Source organism: Patagioenas fasciata, chromosome 3 (assembly GCF_037038585.1).
Source record: "Patagioenas fasciata isolate bPatFas1 chromosome 3, bPatFas1.hap1, whole genome shotgun sequence".
NCBI classification, from domain to species: Eukaryota; Metazoa; Chordata; class Aves; order Columbiformes; family Columbidae; genus Patagioenas; species Patagioenas fasciata.
Window position 1 is genome coordinate 34184041 of NC_092522.1, and position 18773 is coordinate 34202813.

Below are 18773 nucleotides of genomic sequence, written 5' to 3' on the forward strand. Positions count from 1 at the left end.
CTTTTCATAAGCTTTTGGGTGAAATTTGTTTACAGAGGCTGGTGTGGGATTCTATTCCTCTATCTGTTTTAGAACTTGCGTACCCGCACTTTTTTTTCCCTCATTAATTCCACCCGTGGAAATTTCTCTATTTCTTCTAGGAAAAGTGTTCCGATCAGAAAGTGTCCACACAGGATCACCTAAGGACATGTGTTCTGCATTTGTTTCTCACTTCTGTATGAATTCATACACACAATGCATTCATTTATTGAGTATTTTTAATACACAGCGGAGGTATCTAAAGCCTAGACAGAAGTATGAAAATAAAATGGTCCGTGCAATATGGGTGGTTTTACCTCTGTTTTATGTTTGTTTTATTATTTGTAAATAATACTATTTTTTTTGATTGAGGGGCTTTATTCATGCAAGTGGGGGTTGTTTTCTGCATTGACATTCCAGATCCATTTATAGCTTAGTCTAAGGCAAGTGGCAGGTAAGTTAAATGGTACCTAACATCCATTGTGTTGAAACAGGCGATAACCATCAGTGGTATATTTAGAAAATGTGCAGAGGGCAAGACAGGAAAGGTGGATATCCCTTTCTCAACCTGTTTTTGACCTCACTCAATTTAATAACTGAAGAATTGTGTATTTTTGACACAAAGACATTTGAACAACAAGTGATCAGCTGCTGAGATGCAGTGTTTAACAATGAATGCAAACTATTCCTGGGAGATTATTTTTGAGCAGGTTTAAACTGCAGAAAATAATGCTCTTAAAGACAAGAGCATTGTTATTTGTCCCTCTCGTTGCTATCTGAACTTTGAATTTCTAGTATACATTAAGAACCCAATTCAAAATAATCCAAGTATGAAAGTACCTGTTAATTCAGAAACGGAGAATAGCTTCATTAGACATCGTTGACCTATTTCACATAGGCAGAATGTTAGATTTGTAACAAACTAATCCGATCTTTTCCAAATGTTTCTGATTCTGTCTTGAATACAGCTGTGCTTTCATGCAGCTAAAGAGAGTAAAAGCTCGGTCTTGCAAAATGCCTGTCATTGCCTGTTTCCTTATTGCCTTTAACCAGGTCTATTTAGTGACTGCTACCAACTTTTCATGCACACATGTGAAGGACGGTTTCTCAGTGGTGTTTCTGAAACCGCCTATTTGTCATATTCTGCAGCTTACGATGAAGTTCAAGAATACATGCTCGAAGTTTGAGAGTTCATTTAATTTTGGGCCGTTTTCTTTCAGGGACCTGAAACTGGACAATATTCTTCTGGATGCAGAAGGCCACTGTAAGCTGGCTGATTTTGGGATGTGCAAAGAAGGGATTCTGAATGGAGTGACTACCACAACCTTTTGTGGCACACCTGACTATATAGCTCCAGAGGTACTTTTTTAAACTACACTAAGAATTCCAGATATTATCATTCATCAGACTGTTACATGTATCATTTTAGACATTTTTAACGTGTAGATGAAAACAATAGAAGATACAGACTGTGTAGAAGATATAGACTGTGCCACAGTTTTTCCTGGGTAATCCTGCCGGAATTGGTTACTCTGCTGCTCACAAGCAGTATTTCTTGTTGACAAGAGTGGCAAAGCTTGGTTTTCCTGTTATTTATTCCCTGAACTTAACTGTATTCTTGTCTATATGCTCATTTCTGGCTCAGCATCATTGTGAAGGCACTTACTAGTCTTTAAGGTCCTGGGTGCAACTAAGTACTTCCAGCACTGGTCTTCAGTAGTTATAAAAATTGTTTTAATTTTTCATGAGACTTAGAAGGGGATGTTCATGTGGAAGAGACCACATGTTTGGTATAATTTTGCCTAAGATCTTTTTTTTCGTCTCCTTAAAGTATCTGTCCATGAAAGAAATACTATGTTTGTGATAGTTCTTACCATATGGATGAACAGAAAGTATAGACTTGCATAGAAAAGTAGGAACTTTCCATGTGGCTGCTGCATATCAGCTGGCAACATCCAGTCATTTCAAGGCATTCACTGGACGAAAGAAATTTCTGAGAATTCTGCTTGTTTTACATATCCTAAATTTTAATATAATGAGATGCATTTCCAGGTGCCTAAAATGAATCAATATTTTACAGTTAGTCTGCTAGGCAGACTTTGCTAAGTTTCTGTAGTAATCTGTGCATCTTTCTGCTGAAGATTTGGTGTGTTGATACAATACAAAAGTTTCATTGGTTTGTCTTTCATCATTTATAAATTTGCAGTTCGGAAAAATGTTAGTTTACTACTTGTTAGAGACAATAAATTAGAAATCCATATTGTTAGTATTCATGGCTGTCAAGCTTTGGTAACACAACTGATAGAGTGTGAATCATCTTGAAATATCATAATACATGTGTTTTATTGAGTTTGAAAAGCATTCTGGCATTAAAAGAAAATAATAGCCAGTATGGTGGGTTTTGTTTTGTATCAATTCTTTTCTGATGTATTATACTAATTGAGTTCTTTGGCAAATTCTTTGAGAACTAATACTGAAAACAAACCAATAATGAGATCCCATGACCTTTTACGTGAAGCCCTGGTCTCACTGAAGTCAGTAACTCAGGCTTCCATTTTGTCATCCTAATTGCAGAAGTTTCTCTCTTGCTTCTATTTCTCTTGCATCAGGGTGCTATGTTTCAGTTTCCTTTTCTTTAGTAATATAGGAGTTCCAAGGAGTGCCCAGAACACTTGTAAAGTATCCTTTTGAAGAGCTTCATTTTCTCTAATTACTGTCTAGAAAATGTAATATCCAATCAACTAATAATCGAGTTGGGATCCAGACCTCTGTATTCAAATGTTAAACTCATTTCTGTTTTCATGTTAGGACTGCATTTGGTTTTATGTTGGTTGTGATTCCCGAATACAGCGCTAAGCTCATGTGGTTCACCACAAGGCTTCTGACTGTAACACTAGGGTTGTTTATGGAGACGGTGGAGTTGTTGCCGTTTCAACTCATTTTATGGCAGTCAGCTTCACCTTAAACAGTTGCTCCTTTCCCCAGTCCGCCGAAACATTGCAGCCAAACTACAAACTTCAGTGCAGAGGAGCCTTGTACAACACTAGTTCTGTAACACCAAGTACAGCACAGTAAAACTCCATCATGCTCACCTGCTACTCCCCACTAAAGGTATTTGCTACAAGGCTGAACTTGTGCCATATGAAAAGTTGTAGCCAGTTTTTCTGAAAGCAGAGGCAGCTAAAGTGAGTCCTACTGCCACAGATAGTACAGGTTTTTAATGCTGTAGAAAGAGCTTGAACAAAAATGCTTTTGGCTTCCTTCAGCCCTACCTAAAGGACTAGAACAAATCTCTCAGATGATTGCAGCATTACAAGCTGGTTCAGTTTGTTTTGTTCAAGATAGAGACAAGGAAATGTTTCATGTTTTCCACCAGTCTGTTTTGTATATGTGATCTTTTTTCCCCTATAGCGTGACCTGCTTTAAACAGCTTGGAAGGATCTACAGCTCTGTTGCTCATGAGCATATTCTTTTACCCAGGGGACTGATAAACTCAGTCAGTACTTCTGAGAATAACTATGCATTGACACTTAGCTGTGTAAGTGCAAACTGCATGGGCAAGAAACCATGCCTGCCGTTACCCAAATCAGTGCGGGATTTAGCCCAGCTCTGGGGGAAAGAAGGGTGTATCATGTTGAAACAGCAAATGTGTGGCCGAGAGTATTGTCTAACTTGTCTATTCAATCCAATCTCTTTTTCTATACCAGATCCTCCAGGAGTTAGAATACGGCCCATCAGTAGACTGGTGGGCTCTGGGTGTTCTCATGTATGAAATGATGGCTGGGCAACCTCCCTTTGAGGCTGACAATGAAGATGATCTCTTTGAATCCATCCTTCATGATGATGTCTTGTATCCAGTCTGGCTCAGTAAAGAAGCCGTCAGCATTTTAAAAGCAGTGAGTCTTCTATTACTTGCTTTCCTCCTCTTCATTTTTTTTTTTTTTTTTGCAGGATTGGGTTTTGGTTTGGTTGGTTTTTGTTTTTGTTTTTTTTTTTCCTTGATTAAAATTGAATTTGCTGAAAGTTGTTGAGAGCAGTCACCGCTGGGAGTTCAAGCACAGTTCAGAGTGCCACTGTTAGGATAATGGAGCCTGGGATAAATTACACCACTTGTGGGAAAGGAACAGAATGTTTGTATTCCACGCAGTTGTACACTGTGTAAAACTGTGTACTGCAGATTCATGTTTCAGGGAAAGCTCAACCAACTAGAACTGTGCTATCACTTTGACACTTTATATGCCGCATGTTCATTAGAGGCAGGGAGGCACTATGTAATTAAAGAAACAATGTTTTTATCTAACCCACTTATAAAATTTCCTATCCCTCTACCTTTCTTCCCTTATCATCAAGATGGGTTGAAAGCCCTTTATTTGCAGCTGCATGTTCTATTCTATAGCTCACATAACACTTCAATAAACAGTCTTACTCTAGTGTAATTGTTTCTGCCCTGGCTGCTGTGTTTCAATATGAGTAGTGACTTGACAGAAACGTGTGTCACCATATGCCACAATTATTTTAATCAGCCAAATGTGCCACTGGGCAACTTCAGTTTTTAGATTACCTTTCCTAAAGCCAAGTTTACATCATTAATGTAACACTGACATAGATTATTTCTTCTCTGCTAGAATCATCCTAAAATAAAAACCAAAAGAAAACAGAAGCAGTATTCCAGTCCCCATAGTTTGAAAACCTGAGGAGGATTTCTGGCTTTAAAAAACCCTTGGCTTATATTCCAGTTTTTCACCTTCTTTGAAAGTGGAAAATTTCTACTTTTTCACTTTTATTTTTCTTTCAGCATCTGGAATAAGGGAAACTTTCAGTTAAGAGGGCAGCTGGTAGTGTAAAGCCCTGAAGACATCTTCATATAGGGTTACGTTTTGAAAGTATATATAAAACTTGAACAAATGCTGATTTTAACACCAGTGGACAGATAACACAATCTGCAGAAATGCTCATCTTGCTCTTTTAATAAAGATATCTTCAGGCTCATTGTAGCTGAGAGCAGATGATTCAAAGCAGAAGTCAAAGTTAACCTCTGCATTGTTTGCTGGAGTATCTCTTTTGCTCCATTCACCCTGGTGAGAACATGGATTTATTAAATCTGACCTTTATACACATTCTCCCATCTCCCCCCAGATACCTCCCTGGTGACTTTTAGCTGACAGGATACTTTTATGCATCCCAAACCTTTTGATTATTTTCAGTTCAGCAATTAAAATGTATGTACGTTAGCTGCAGAATTCAGGCTGATATCCAGGGTTCAGGGGTTATTTTGGCTTATTTCAGAGAAAGCGTTGTTGTCAATATTCATATCTGCATCCGAATTTCACTGAAACCCAGGAGATTTTCGGCAGTGTTCTGGTTTCACAATGTGTAAGATCTGATCCTTTGCCATCTACAGGCTCCTTCAGTGAATCCGCGTTAACTGACCTTTCTGTTATTCTGAATTGTGGAAATATTTGTTGGAGGGGAAAAGTTAACCGATAACTCTTGGTTGAGCATGTAATACAGGAGCAATTTGTTTTACAGAGGAAAGGGAGAAACAGATTTGACAGAGCTTTACTGTTATCTCATTTGTGGTGCAAGTAGTGAGATGGGTAACCGTTAATACATGTTATTCATTAACCACATGCAAATGCAGACACAGAATTGGTCTGCAGGTGTAAGCTATGTATTTTTGTGAATATAAGTGCAAGGGTGTTAAATCCTCTAGTTTCTTTTAAAGTTGACTTTGCTACGAATTCGCATGAGGATGTTTTCCTGGGTCAGCATTTTGATAAGTAGGCATAGTGGTTTGGATTTTGCTGTAGTTGTAGCGGTTTTTTTTCCACATATTTCTGTCCAAAATTAATTCTTAATGCCATTGTAAACCTTAAGAAGAGTTGTATCCATTAAGTAGATTTGCACTATAATAATAGATTATTTCTCATTGGGCAAGATGTCTTCATTGGCATAAATTGAAAGAATATAATGGAGCTGTGCCAATTTACACCATAAAAAGATTTCCGTACGTTTAGCAACCTGCTGCCTATGCAACTATGGTGCAGATCATGTTTGAAACTTGTGTTCTTCATCTGATCCTTGTCAACATGCTGTTAAATGGAGAACAGGAAAAAAGGAGGAAAGAAAGAGGCGTCTATGTATTTTATTGCTGAATGGTAGCAAGGGATTAACTTTGGAATGCTTCGTTTCCTCACATTGTGCTTTGAGGCATGGGTTTTATTCTTTAGAAACTGTGTATTTTTACACTCCTTCAAACAGCATGTAAGGAATTTTTAATAAGAAGATGTTCTCCTGTATTAAGTAACAATGTTTTCTTATTTTCTGAAGAAACATTTTTCCTGTTATTTCAAACTAAACGCTAAGGAGGATAACTTTACAGCTTGGTATTACAAGGCAGCACATTGCTTATCCCATGAAATCCTGCGGATCTTATTAGTCCTGTTTCTGTGAATCGACAGGAATTGCTATTTAAAATTCTTTCCTGTCTGGTAAGGAAAACAATTCTTCATTGAAATTACTTCTATGCTCCTTTGCAAGCAATGGAGAGAGGTTGTGTCACCAGTGTGTGTTCCCTGTGTACCCAGATGACAGAGATCTCTGGGTACAGAAGCAGAACTCTATTTTTAAGCTTTGCTATTTATTTCAAGAGGCAAAATTTTGGGAGCCTGATGATCCTTGATTCAAGCCTCAAGTTGCTTGTCTATCTCAGCAATCTTTTGTCCTGGTGTCACTGAAGTCAGTAGGAACTCTGAGTGTAGAAGTCTTCTCTTTTCATAAAAGGAGGTTCCTGCCTTAATATTGGAAGATAAAACAGCAACACCTAAGAGCTGTGGCTGTCAGCGCCATTGGTGACCATCTCAGCAACACAATACGGTTAACAACGGTCTCTACCCTGACAGTTGCATCATTATTGATGCTGTTGATGAACAGGGAATGAATGTCAGCTTGTACTTTAGAAATAGAAGGTGAAAAAAATCACTATTTATTGCAGGGGATGAAATTTATAGAATTAACTGTCCACTTCAGAAGTCTGAGATTATTTCATTGTATCTGCATATGACTGTTTAAGTATTCATTCTTAAAAATTGTTCTCCCTTATCATCCATTTCAAAGTTTATTGAAGTTTGGGAAGTACAGTACTAAACTGTACTATCTAGACATATTTTCATGTCCTGGCCTTCTTAAAAATGACATGTTCTGATGTTTTCCCTGCCTCTGGCTTAAAACAAAGATAGACCATGGCAGATACTGGGATCAGGTTTTACTTCTTTGATACCTGGATTATACAGTACAAAAAGCATATCCTATAGTTTCCATGTTTCTGCAAAATGTGTGGTTAGTGGTTCCAGGCCTGCTCATTCCAGTCCTGGAGGTGAAATAAAGCAGAGGAGTGTAGGAATGTGTTTTGTGGTTTTTCAAGAGACCTCACCAAAGCACAGTAATCCTTTGAAAACCTTTGTTTCGCCTGCCCATAGAAAATATGTCCTGTAGTTTAGATATGACTTGTCCACTTGCAGAAGAACTTGCAGAGCAGTTGAACAGAAGACCAAAGGGAAGGATTGTTTTTGGAGCAGCGTGTATCTGTCAGGAGTCACAGAGAGAATTGCCTCACTGATCTATGTTATATCTCTTGAATGACAGGAGTGGTATTCTCCTGTGGATGGTTGACCTAGCTATCTAAAACCATCTTAAGGGCTTCAGTAGCTACTTATCTAAGAACGGGACTGCTAAAGCCAGGGTATACATTATAGCGAGTTATTTTTTTTCAAGTTTCTTTTAAGTTTCTTTTTTTTCTGCAGGTGTATAGTATGATGCAGTACCTAGGCTAAAAAGGCAATCAACAGTTATCACATTTTGGGTTTTTTGTACACTTTTTTTGTAAATTTATAAAATGTTATAGTAACAGCTGAATATGAAGTTATAGCAAAGTTTGGAATAATTCTATAATATGAGTGCATGTATGTAAAAGAACAGCGTATTTGAATTGCAGTGATTCTGTACCCACGTGCATTAGGAAATAAGTAGAGCAATTGCTAATAAAAGAAGGAGGAAATAAAAGAGCAAAATCAAGAAAAATACTATTAGCTGCCATGATTTGTTATCAATGTCTTATGCTGGTTCTACAACTTTTTGCTGAAAGGAATAGTAAGAGTTTGAAAGTGAGAAGTTTAGAAATGACCACACCAGAGGAGACCAGTTCATTCCAGTTGCTGCCACTAACAGTGTACTAAAGATTAAAGGGAAGGTGCAAATGTCATGGAGTTTCGCAAGGGCAGCTTTCTGCTAGTACTGATCACTCCATGTATTTTGTGAAACATACGGACAGAACACTTATAATACATGTAGCTGCAGCTGCTCTTCTTACTCAGAATGAAATCCTGGAAATGAGTAAGGAGGTTATGGCTTTTCGTGTATCTGCTTCACTGGAGTTATGCATTATGCAACCTACATACCCAAAGGAAATAAAAACCAGTAAGCATAATGTGTAGCATCTATCCCCAAAACTAATAGTCAGGATAGAGCAAATAAGAGAAGAGCTATCCTGAACATCTATTGGGAAGTGTCTCTGGAAAGTTCAATATTTTCTTTAGTATTTTTGTCCAAAACTGGAACTAGAAATGCTGAAAGAGAATCTGTTCCTGTAGCACTCCCAGCCATACAAAGTTAGGAGGTCTCGGCAATCAGTTGAAAGAGCGTCCTGCGGGAAACTTACACTTCAGAGTCTCTGGATCTTCTAGTTTGGCTGGAAGCTCTGAAATTTGGATGGGCATCCTTGTCACTCTTACAGAAAAAATAACCCTCTGAAAGGGGGCTGTCTTTAACAACTAGGTGTTGGGAATTGGGATACATAATTGACCTGCAAGTGATTTCCAGCCATTGCGAGTCATGTCTTACCTTTTTCCTTCTCTCCCTCCCCCACCCTGTAGTTCATGACAAAAAACCCAAATAAGCGACTTGGCTGTGTGGCGTCACAAAACGGGGAAGATGCGATAAAGCAGCATCCGTTTTTCAAGGAAATTGACTGGGTTCTTCTAGAACAAAGGAAAATCAAGCCACCCTTCAAGCCTCGGATTGTAAGTAGCAGTTTGCATAACATTCAGAAAAGACTTGGTCATGAAAATTCTAGTTGTTGGTTTTTCTGAGACATGAGATTACTTGATGCAATATTTGGGGGTTGAAATAGTAACAGAAAAACCTCGCTGCAAAGATTGCCTTGTCATGGTTTCTGTGAAGGTAAGTGTCAGATTTAATGCACAGGAGGATGTCCATGTTGAGTCACAAACACAAGAGGGTTTGAGGCCCTGTTTTAATTATTTTCCCGTGTCCCTAAAGATACCTTGATTGGATCATGATTAGATAAATTGATGTACTTACATTTTCCTAGATAATAATTGTTTCCATTTTAAAGTAACAACAATATGTAGCAGCCCCACATGCAGGAACTACAAAAGCCAAGCAAAGACTTCCTCTGGATGAAAATACTTAGAGTTCATCAAATGTCAGCTTTTTAACTGAGAATGTGTGCAGTAAATTTGGTGCTTGAACGTTACAAGAGCATAATTTTATGATAAATCCTCTGAGATTGATTTGCATCTTCTGACTTTGCACGTTCCTAATTACAATGTTTGATTTCCCTGTAGATTTGATCAAGATACTTGTTTGTTTCTTTCTTTAGATACTTTACAAAGGTACTTTAAAAAAGAAAAAATTTTGGGCTCAACACTGAATCCTAACTTAAATGTAAAGGTGAAAAAGTCCCCTCTGTCATTGCAGGATTTCTCTCTGACGTATTTAATGCATTTGCCTTTAGTCCATTGAGATGCATTTGCCCAAGTTGCTTGTGTAGGTGGTGAAAGCGAGGCTGCCTGTCCGAAGCAGGAGCCTGAGGTAGCTCCTCTGAGTCCACTCTTGGAGAGGTCTCTCTGTAGCTATTCAGAAAGAAGCCAAAGGGATTGACAACTGTGAGTGAAAGTTGGCCCTTGTGGATGCATTTATAGGAGTGATAGTAAGATACAGTGTTATCCTATGGGGAAGATTTTCTTAATATATTTCTTGGAGAAGGGAAACCTTGTGATGCGGTAGCTGCAGGCAGACGGTGCCTGAGCCAGCCCCTCTCCTGGAAGGGCTCCAGCCAGCTGGGCACGCCAGCTCTGCTCCAGAGGGACGGCCAGATTGCACCTAATGACAGAGCTGGCTCGAAATCTCTGCACTGATACAGGAAGTGTAAACAACAATTAACCCTGTTAGTATCTATGTGAAGCTTATTTAATACTGTAACTAACTGCTTTCCAGTCAAGTTCCCCAGCTCTCGGGATAGTCACAGACAGGCTCAGTCAGTGTTTAGCTGACTTGTGTTGTATGTAGCTTTTTCCCTGTTTTCACAACAATTTGGCTTTTCGTTTCACAGACTTTTTGTTTGTTTGTTTTGCTCAGTATTCATCGATGTTTTGATAATACAGTTATAAAATCAGGATGCACAATTCCAGAATAATTTTCACTTTCTGCCTGTATCTAGTAAGTCCTAGATTCCTCACATCTACTCTGTTTATTGGCTGTTTTCCTTTCATGATTGAGATGCAGAGTCCCTTTGACGATAGGTATTGTTATGAGACCTTCATTATTTTTGTAAGTAGTCCTGCTGCGGTGGTCCTTCTTAAAAGTCAGGAGGGATTTAGTATGTCAGATATTTTTATTCATTTCTGATGTGAATACCTTCTGCCTTCTCAGTGCAGCTTCTTTCTCTATCTGGTAGTTATTTCACTATTGTTATATTGTAAAGTCATTCCTATTTTATTCATTCTTGTTGTTTTGTTCCTTTTCTCCTTTTCTGCTTCCTTTAATGGTATTTTAGTTGGATATTTTAGTTTTAGTAGTGATTCCAGAGTAGTTCTTTTTACAACTTTCAAGACAGCTTCTTGTTCTTAAATAATTGTTAGGTTGATTTTATATATCTTTATTTTCACCTTTTCTCATTTTTCTTCAGGCTGCTTCTATAATGTTGGATTTTCATACTACTTATTTCCATATTGCTTATGCCAACTTTCTTTATTCTACCAAATCTGATTCCTGCAGTCTAGTAGTTCTGTATGCTTTATTTTTTTCTGAACTCTTTTTTTTGGGTGGTGAATTCAGATAATATGTAGTCTGTTACAGGCATCTCTTTTATTTTCATGTTCTTAGTCTGCTCTCTCTAAGATATCTTCCCCAATGACCTGGTCCTATCAAATTTTACTGATAATAGTTCTACACTTAGAAAGCATGTACCATATATACTTACACTATGATCCATTCGCTGGTTTGTACCAGCTGTATAATTTTGCAGTTGTTCGGATTTTGTTGTTGTATAGAAATCTTTGAGGAAGATCATACTGAAATTTTCACTTGTCCTCTTTAAATCAAAGGATTTATTAGCTGGAAAGTAAAGTGTGACATACATCTAGACTGGAGAAAAAGATTATTAATTATGCAATTTCAGAAATGGTAAAGGAGTCTAGCACAGAGAAGTTAAAAATGCTGAAAAGGGGATTTGGGATACTTGCCAAGCTAGAAGAGATTGCACTCACTTTGAAAAATACAAGCAAAAGGGAAGAAGGTGAACACTAATGGAATAAAGTGTACTTTTACATCTAGGTAGAGAGTTTCTCTCTAAACTCAGTTGTGGATGTAGTATTGAGACTCACTGATTCGGATTAGCAAGTGTAACTGTTCCATAGCTATGGAATAACTATGGAAAAAACATAACTAATGCATGTGTTTGGAATGTTTTCTGGTTTTTAACATCTTTCAGTATTGGTATAGGGCCGTTCATTATTTAAAAGTGTCTTGTAATGTTAAAAGGGGATTAAGAATACATATTTTTAATGTGATATTCAGGAGAGCCTAGGTCTGTGAAAACAGATATGAGAAGAGAGGCCAGATTGTTAGTCAGAAAATAGACATTCTTGCATGTGATATGTGAGTGTACATATTTGTAGGGAAAGAGGCATACAATGCACATACAGTTATTTATGCATTCAAATTGAGATTTGCATGAACGTACAAAATTTGGCTCAGGCAACAATGCACATATTTACACAGGTATTCCTCTATTTTCTGACCAGCTATTAAGATGACTAAGGGGGGAAATTTTCTAAGTTCATACTTAGAAAAAAAAAAAAAGATGTATTCAAATGAGCTCTGGGCAATATAAAATGCTGACACTAAACAAATAAAGTCATTAGGGAAAATGGTCAAACACTGAGGTCCTGTCAGACAATGGAATAATCTGCCAAGGGAGGTCATGAATGTGCTATTGTGGAAACAACCTTTGCTTCAGTTGTGCCTCACTACTCCACTGATCCCAAAAACACGTGAGTTCCTTGGTTAGCACAGATATCTTCCTTTTCTGTTACCTTTTTTCATTCCTCTTCCATAATAGTTTTTCTGGGGAGTTATGTTACATTGTCCTTTAAAGCCTGTGTTTCTCCATAGTTCAGGTATGGGTCTTTAGCTCTGAATTTTTCAACTGGACTTGGAAGAAACAGTGCATGGCTATTCGTTAGCCAGACTTTTGAGTTTTGTTTTGTTTTTTAAATCTCATTCACTCTGTGAATGGTTGCAAATATATTCCATCTTATACCAGAAATATACCATTAATGTCCTTCTAGTTTGTACATGATTTGATTATTCTAATGATGTTTTGGAAGCTGAAATTTCTTTCCCAACTGTTTTCAACCTTGGAATGAAAATAAAATAACTGAAGTCCAGAAGGTCCTTGAAACACTGACTGTGTTTTCTGAAGGCTTGCAGGAATGCCCTGGGCAGAGCACTCATACAAATGGCTGAGGATTAGATTGCTAAGCAGTGACAGGAGTGCCACAGCAGGTTGTGCCAGGTACAGCCAATGAAAGCAGATTGAGTGACCCTGAAACCTGCTGTGAAAGATCTTTTGCTGCTTCTCCAGCTTAATGGCTTGGAACAGAATATGAAGGGATGAAAATGCACTGGGGTCCATATTATCTACCAGCTCTGTCTTTCATGAATACAGAATTATGATGCTTTTTAGTGACAAAATTCTTTTATATCAACATATACGCTATGGTACTGTACTGAGGGTTTGCCCATGTAGAGCTATTATAAATGTCAAGCTACTGTAGAAAAAGTAGTAGCTCTGGGGCATGTACACTGGAAATCAAGCAAACTTTTGAATGGCTATTAAGAGGATATTTGTTACGTCTAAGCTCCAGTGACCTTGACCGTGTCTCTTGAAAAACATTTTTGCTTTTCTTAAAACCTAATTCTTAGAGTTTCACAGCCTGTCTTGAAATTTTCAGAATAATATTACTTTTTCATGCTGCTTCTAATGCTGACATGAATATGTAATTGCATGTGCAAGAGGAAAGAACCGTTTTAGTACAGACACGTACCTTTTCTCCAGAGAAACTGTTGAGAGACAAAATCCCTATGAGGCACTTTATTCCTATATTGAGATATTTTGTCTCATATATTCTTCCTGGAATTTTATTCCATTTGGAGAATGAATTTTCCCTAATCAGTAGCCATAAGACAGGCTGTGGTTTGCAACATAACTTACTGCTCAGGAGCCATGAAGGCCTTGATAGTATTTAGTGACTGTCTGCTCTCCATCTTTCTTTGTTTCCATGGTTATATTCCTGGCTTGGTTGAATATGTTATTTCCATTTTCAAAGTGCATTTGCCGTATTACAAATGAAAGCAAAGGTGCAGTAGATTAACTTATTATTAAGGTTGTTGATATGGATGTTAAGTGTGGTAGATCTTGCTTAGTGACATGATGGGATGATTCTGTCTATCCCATACCAAATAATAAAATATGCATTAAAAACAGTAATTGAAACAGGTTGTCACTTCACTTTAATATGTATTGATTAAATTTGTATTGTCCCAAGCTGTTATTTATGGGCAAAACCTTTATTTGAAACAGTGAAGCAAAAGTATATTTTGTCATATTCTGCTTTTTCCTCTATCTTCTCCATCTCTTATTAGATTCCCTGCAAGAAATTCTTGGTGCCATTTCTGACAACACAGCTGGCCAGCTGCAGGCTTCCCAGGCTGAGCTTGTGACCTGCTGACGTGCCACTGACATCAACCAGTGAAGCTCAGAGAGCTGTGCATAAGTGGCATAAAAATACGTGATACCCCAGCCCCTCTTGCCAGGGATGGAGGAACATCACGGCCCAAAATTTCTTGCTCATTTGGTTGAAGTCAGTGGTAGCCTCATGTGAGCACAAGTTTCTTCTTGGTTTTTGTACAATTAGACCTGTACAATAACATCACTCTCATATTTCTTACACTGCTGGTCACAGTGACTCAGTGTGGAGCTGTGAGACCAGAGGAAGCTGTTACACACTGTGCAGCAAGGATGGTCTCCCCGTGGTCACGCTCCTGTCCTTTTCAGCTGATTTTGCTCTGTCAGCCCGTGAAACGTGTGCGTGCAGACAGACTTGTTTTCATCCACCTTGTTGTAAATGTCAGGGTTGGGAAAATTTGAGACGCTGACTAAGACGTCCTCAACGTGAAAAAGCTGAACAACTCTGAGCCAGAGAGTAATACAAAGTATTTACCAAAGCCTGGTAAAACAGATGTTTGCCATATGTATTTCTTTTTAGCAATTAAGCCAAAGTTTCATTGCTAATGGCTTTATCTGTGCCTATGGCAATCCATTCATAGTGTGGCTTTATGAAGATGAAGTTAACAAAATAATTGCGTTATGATGATTTACTGTGAATGTGCAGCTTTCACAGAACAATAAATTACTTTAATTTTCTCTATGCATTCATAACTTCTTCATGTTTCATTTTAAAAGCTCTCTTTCTTCAAGAACATTAGAAACAAAATGAACAAGATAGTCTATTGAAGAATTGTATCTTGCAGTATGGAGCAACAGCAGCTGCCGCTTGCCCATTTAGTGCATCTAATGTGACTCCCTTCATTTTGCTGCCTCTTCCATTCCCACCATTATATCACTGAGAATGTTTTCTGAATATTTGTATGTTCCTTCTTCAGTTCTGACTTCTCAGAGGTAGAAAGTTGGTGTAGCAGCTAAAACCAGAGACCTGAGAATTGCAAGATATAGAAGTTCTTCTAGCAGATTTTTCTAGAAATTGATGGTGTGGTTCCAAGGTTCATCACCTAACCTTTTCACACCTCAGTTTCCACTCTGTGGTAATCTCAGGATGCTTAATGCCAAGTTCTGTGACAGTGAAGAAATATGACTGAGAAGTGTTAAAAGCCAAATGCTCAAGATCAGCCTGGCGTTTAAATTGACTGAACGTGTAGCACTTCCCTTGGAAGAATGTTCTATGCTATACCAGACCTCAGTGTTAGCAGATTGAATCTTGATCCTCAGTCTCAAATTTCCTACAGTAATCTGAACATCTCTCTCAGCTCTGGTAGCTCTGAGATAATCATAATCCATTATCAAAGTCTCTCCCCCCTTAGTTATCACTATCTGAGCCGCATTGTCTGTATACAGTTTCCTCGTGAACCTGTACTCCCTTATTAAGTCTTGACTTAAGGATGCCAGCAATGTGTCCTCTTTAAATTTTGTGCTGCAGCAAAGGTTTGAAATAAAATTATTCCCAAATACCAAATTCTAGTGCTAGCCAATGATTGTGGGTTACAACCGGAGTCACTGAGCGCTGGGAGTTTTCTTTTCCCCTTCCCCTAAGAGTGAAAAACTGGCCAAATATTGGCAGCCCTTTGTCAATGACTTATGACAAGCTGGACGCCCACAGTGTTTGGAAGCTGGATAGTAAATAGCAAACACGAATCAGCACCTCTGGAGTGTGCAGCTGACCTGTTTGTGCAGGCAAACAGGCAGAGGCCGCACCTGCCTCATGGGTGGGTGCCTCACTGAACAGCTCCCGAAAATGTCTTCAATTAGAGAGGTGTGTGTTTAAATTGCTGCAGCAGCCATCTGCTTACTGTGAAATATGGCTGGAATCCTTAAAGAGGGACCGTGTTTCTGGAGAAAACTTTCTAATATACTAGCCTGAAACATAAGTTCTATAATCTCAGATTTGCTTTCATATGTGACTACTAACAGGCAAAGATTTTTATTTTTTTTTAACTTTTTAATGAGGGATTTTTAAGCTGATGTTGGGAAATCATGATACTGTTTTGGTGGGGTTTTTTGGCACGCCTCTATTTTTTGTGACAGTGGATTGTGTCGTCCTACGTGCAGAATTATGACTTTGCCTTTACGCTGTGGGGAAGAAGCCCTGTAAAATGCAATGTCATTCAGTAGCACCAAAAGGAACTTAGGAAATTACAGGCCAAGTAAATTTCTTTTTGTATAAATGTTCTCTCTTTTCAAGTTTGCTTCAGTGTGAATGTCCCTCTTTAAGGTAAGGCCTTCAATATGGGGAAAATGTCAAGGTAGGTCCATTTTTAGGCCTAATAACCTTGAGGTGTCCCTTCAGTTTCATAATATATTTCCATTTGGTCATCAGTGCATGGCAATGAGCATTTAGCAGATGGGCACGCAAGGGGCTATAGTGCATGTTTTTGCATGAAGTGTTACTGCTTAGGGGAAACACTGGGGAGTGATCTTGAGACCTCAGACCCTTATGTACCATTGTTAAGCATTGCACATTATGTATTCCCCACTTGCTGCAGGCATTTCAGGCATAGGAAAAGAGTGGGCTTTCTTCTGAAAGTGACACTGTGGTGATTAATACTGGTGTACAAAAAAAAGGGTTAGGAACAGAGAAGGATCTATATTTGTCAGAATGTTTAACATATATCCTTTAGAAAAAGTAAAGAAAAATGGATGTAGACTTTTGGGACTTAACGTTTTTGTTAGAAACAGCCATAAGGGTTGAAATCCAACACACTTTTTTTAGCATGCTGCCCCTGCCACAGGGTGTCATGAATTATTAATAGAATATTTAATGTCAGCTGGTTCTTAATAGTTACACTTTTCTGCTACTGGTTGAAGTGTTAGCCAGGTTGCTGCTGCTTGAGAAGCCTTGGCCATTGGCAGGCGATGAGGTTCATAATCTCAGTTTAGCTTGTAGTCGACATTTGTGGAACAACAGTACTATAACTGCCTGCAATGTAGCTCACACCAGTCAATCTAGAGTGTGGCTGGGCAGGGCAGAGAAGTCTGTAACACTTCTGCCTCTTCCCTCAACAAACTAAAGGACCTTGTTTTCCAAAGTGCTTCAACCAGCCTGGTACTTTGTACAACCACTAAATTTTCTCAGAGTCTTAGTACATAGCTTTCGAGGAGCCTTTGTGCAACTTGTATCACAGCTTGGAGAAGTCAAGAGTGAGCAGGTAATTTTAAAGAATGTCGGTGTTGTTTGTTTGGGTGAACAAGGTTCTGTTTTCCCAGAATCTGCTCATTCAGTTAGTCTTATTGTTTGGTTTGGTTTTTTTATTCTCTTCAGTGTCAGTGCCTGCAGCAGCTGTTTTTAGCTTTGATTACCACAACACTAGAATTACAGAAGTTTGAAAGCTACTTCCCAGCACTGCAGGTTCCCAAATATTTATAAGTTAAACAACTTCTATTATGCTTCTTTTGATTCTGTACTGGGGATCCAGCAGTGTTTGTTTGGTTTTGTTGAGTCCTTGTCTTACAGCACTAAAATCTTTTCCTACTGAATAATTAGGTTCATTTAACCATCTGTTAAACTTCCATTGTTAAGTGGTGCCCATTGGGATGGAGTGATAAGCAGCCAGAGTGTTCCTGCTTTCCTTTTCAGCTTGCTTAGAAAGACAAGTTCTGTTTCACTTTTTGGCTGCTTTTATCTCCAGTGCTATTTTCAGAAAGTGATCTAAACCATGAAGTGCAATCATCTTATGGTTACTTACAGTACATTCTTAAGCGTTCAAACAACTATTTTATTTTTATATTAATGTAGATAATAAGTAATATTCCTGCCTTGGGCCCATTTCTGTTGTCATTAAAAAACAGTGGCAAAACACCAGGTGATTTAAGAAGCAGTAGCGTCTGGCTCTTTATCAGACTGTGGAGAGGAATTTATAAAAAAGCAAAGACTCATGGAAAGGCTGGCAGTCCACGACTAGCCCCATTCACAGCTGGACTCTGCTGAACACAGAGTATAAGAAGAGCTTTGGCTTTGGGTTGATTTCTCAGACCCTTTTGTATTAGCAGTGTACCGTGCTAATGTGAGCGTAAAGCTAACAGTGTCTTACTAGGATGTTCATCCAAAACACGCCGCAAAAATTTGTCAACATATGTGCTCACAGCTCAGCATACTAGTACAAAATGTAATTCCTTTGACATATGCACTAATATGCAGATGGCTGATGGAAGCATCTGATGTGTAAGCACCTCTCTACAGTAGCAGGACAGGGAAGGCATCTGTAAGTGTTAAGGAATTCCTGCACTACATTAACTGCTGCTTCCTCTTGTTATGCTGCTGTGCTGTTACAAGGGATTTTGCTACTGCGGAGGCACAGACCTTGTACTGGTCATCTCAACAGCCTGCTCCAGGAGTCATGTGCTTAAATTAGATAGGATGAGACTAACTCGCAGTCTAGATATTTATGTAGAACCTTAAGCGCAGGTCTTGTTTCTTGATTTGCACGCCATATTCATGTTTGCAAAGGACCTACAGAACGGTGATTCCATTTGCTTAATTATGGAGTATGGAAAAGAAAGAGTGGAAGATCATGACTCCCCGTGACTCTCTTGGGGATTCTGTTTATATTTGACAAGAACAAGAAAAAAAGAGGGATTGAATTTGTGCCCCTGGGTCCAC

At 38.5% G+C, this 18773-nt stretch overlaps 1 protein-coding gene across 1 annotated transcript in view; it reads left to right on the forward strand.

Moving 5' to 3' along the window:
- Window positions 1-18773, forward strand: part of PRKCE (protein kinase C epsilon) — a 296138-nt gene that overhangs the window by 265725 nt on the left and 11640 nt on the right. Inside the window, exons 12-14 of the mRNA XM_065833837.2 lie at window positions 1239-1377; window positions 3726-3914; window positions 8949-9095. Coding sequence (XP_065689909.1) covers window positions 1239-1377; window positions 3726-3914; window positions 8949-9095 — 475 coding nt within the window. The remainder of the gene's footprint in view (window positions 1-1238; window positions 1378-3725; window positions 3915-8948; window positions 9096-18773) is intronic.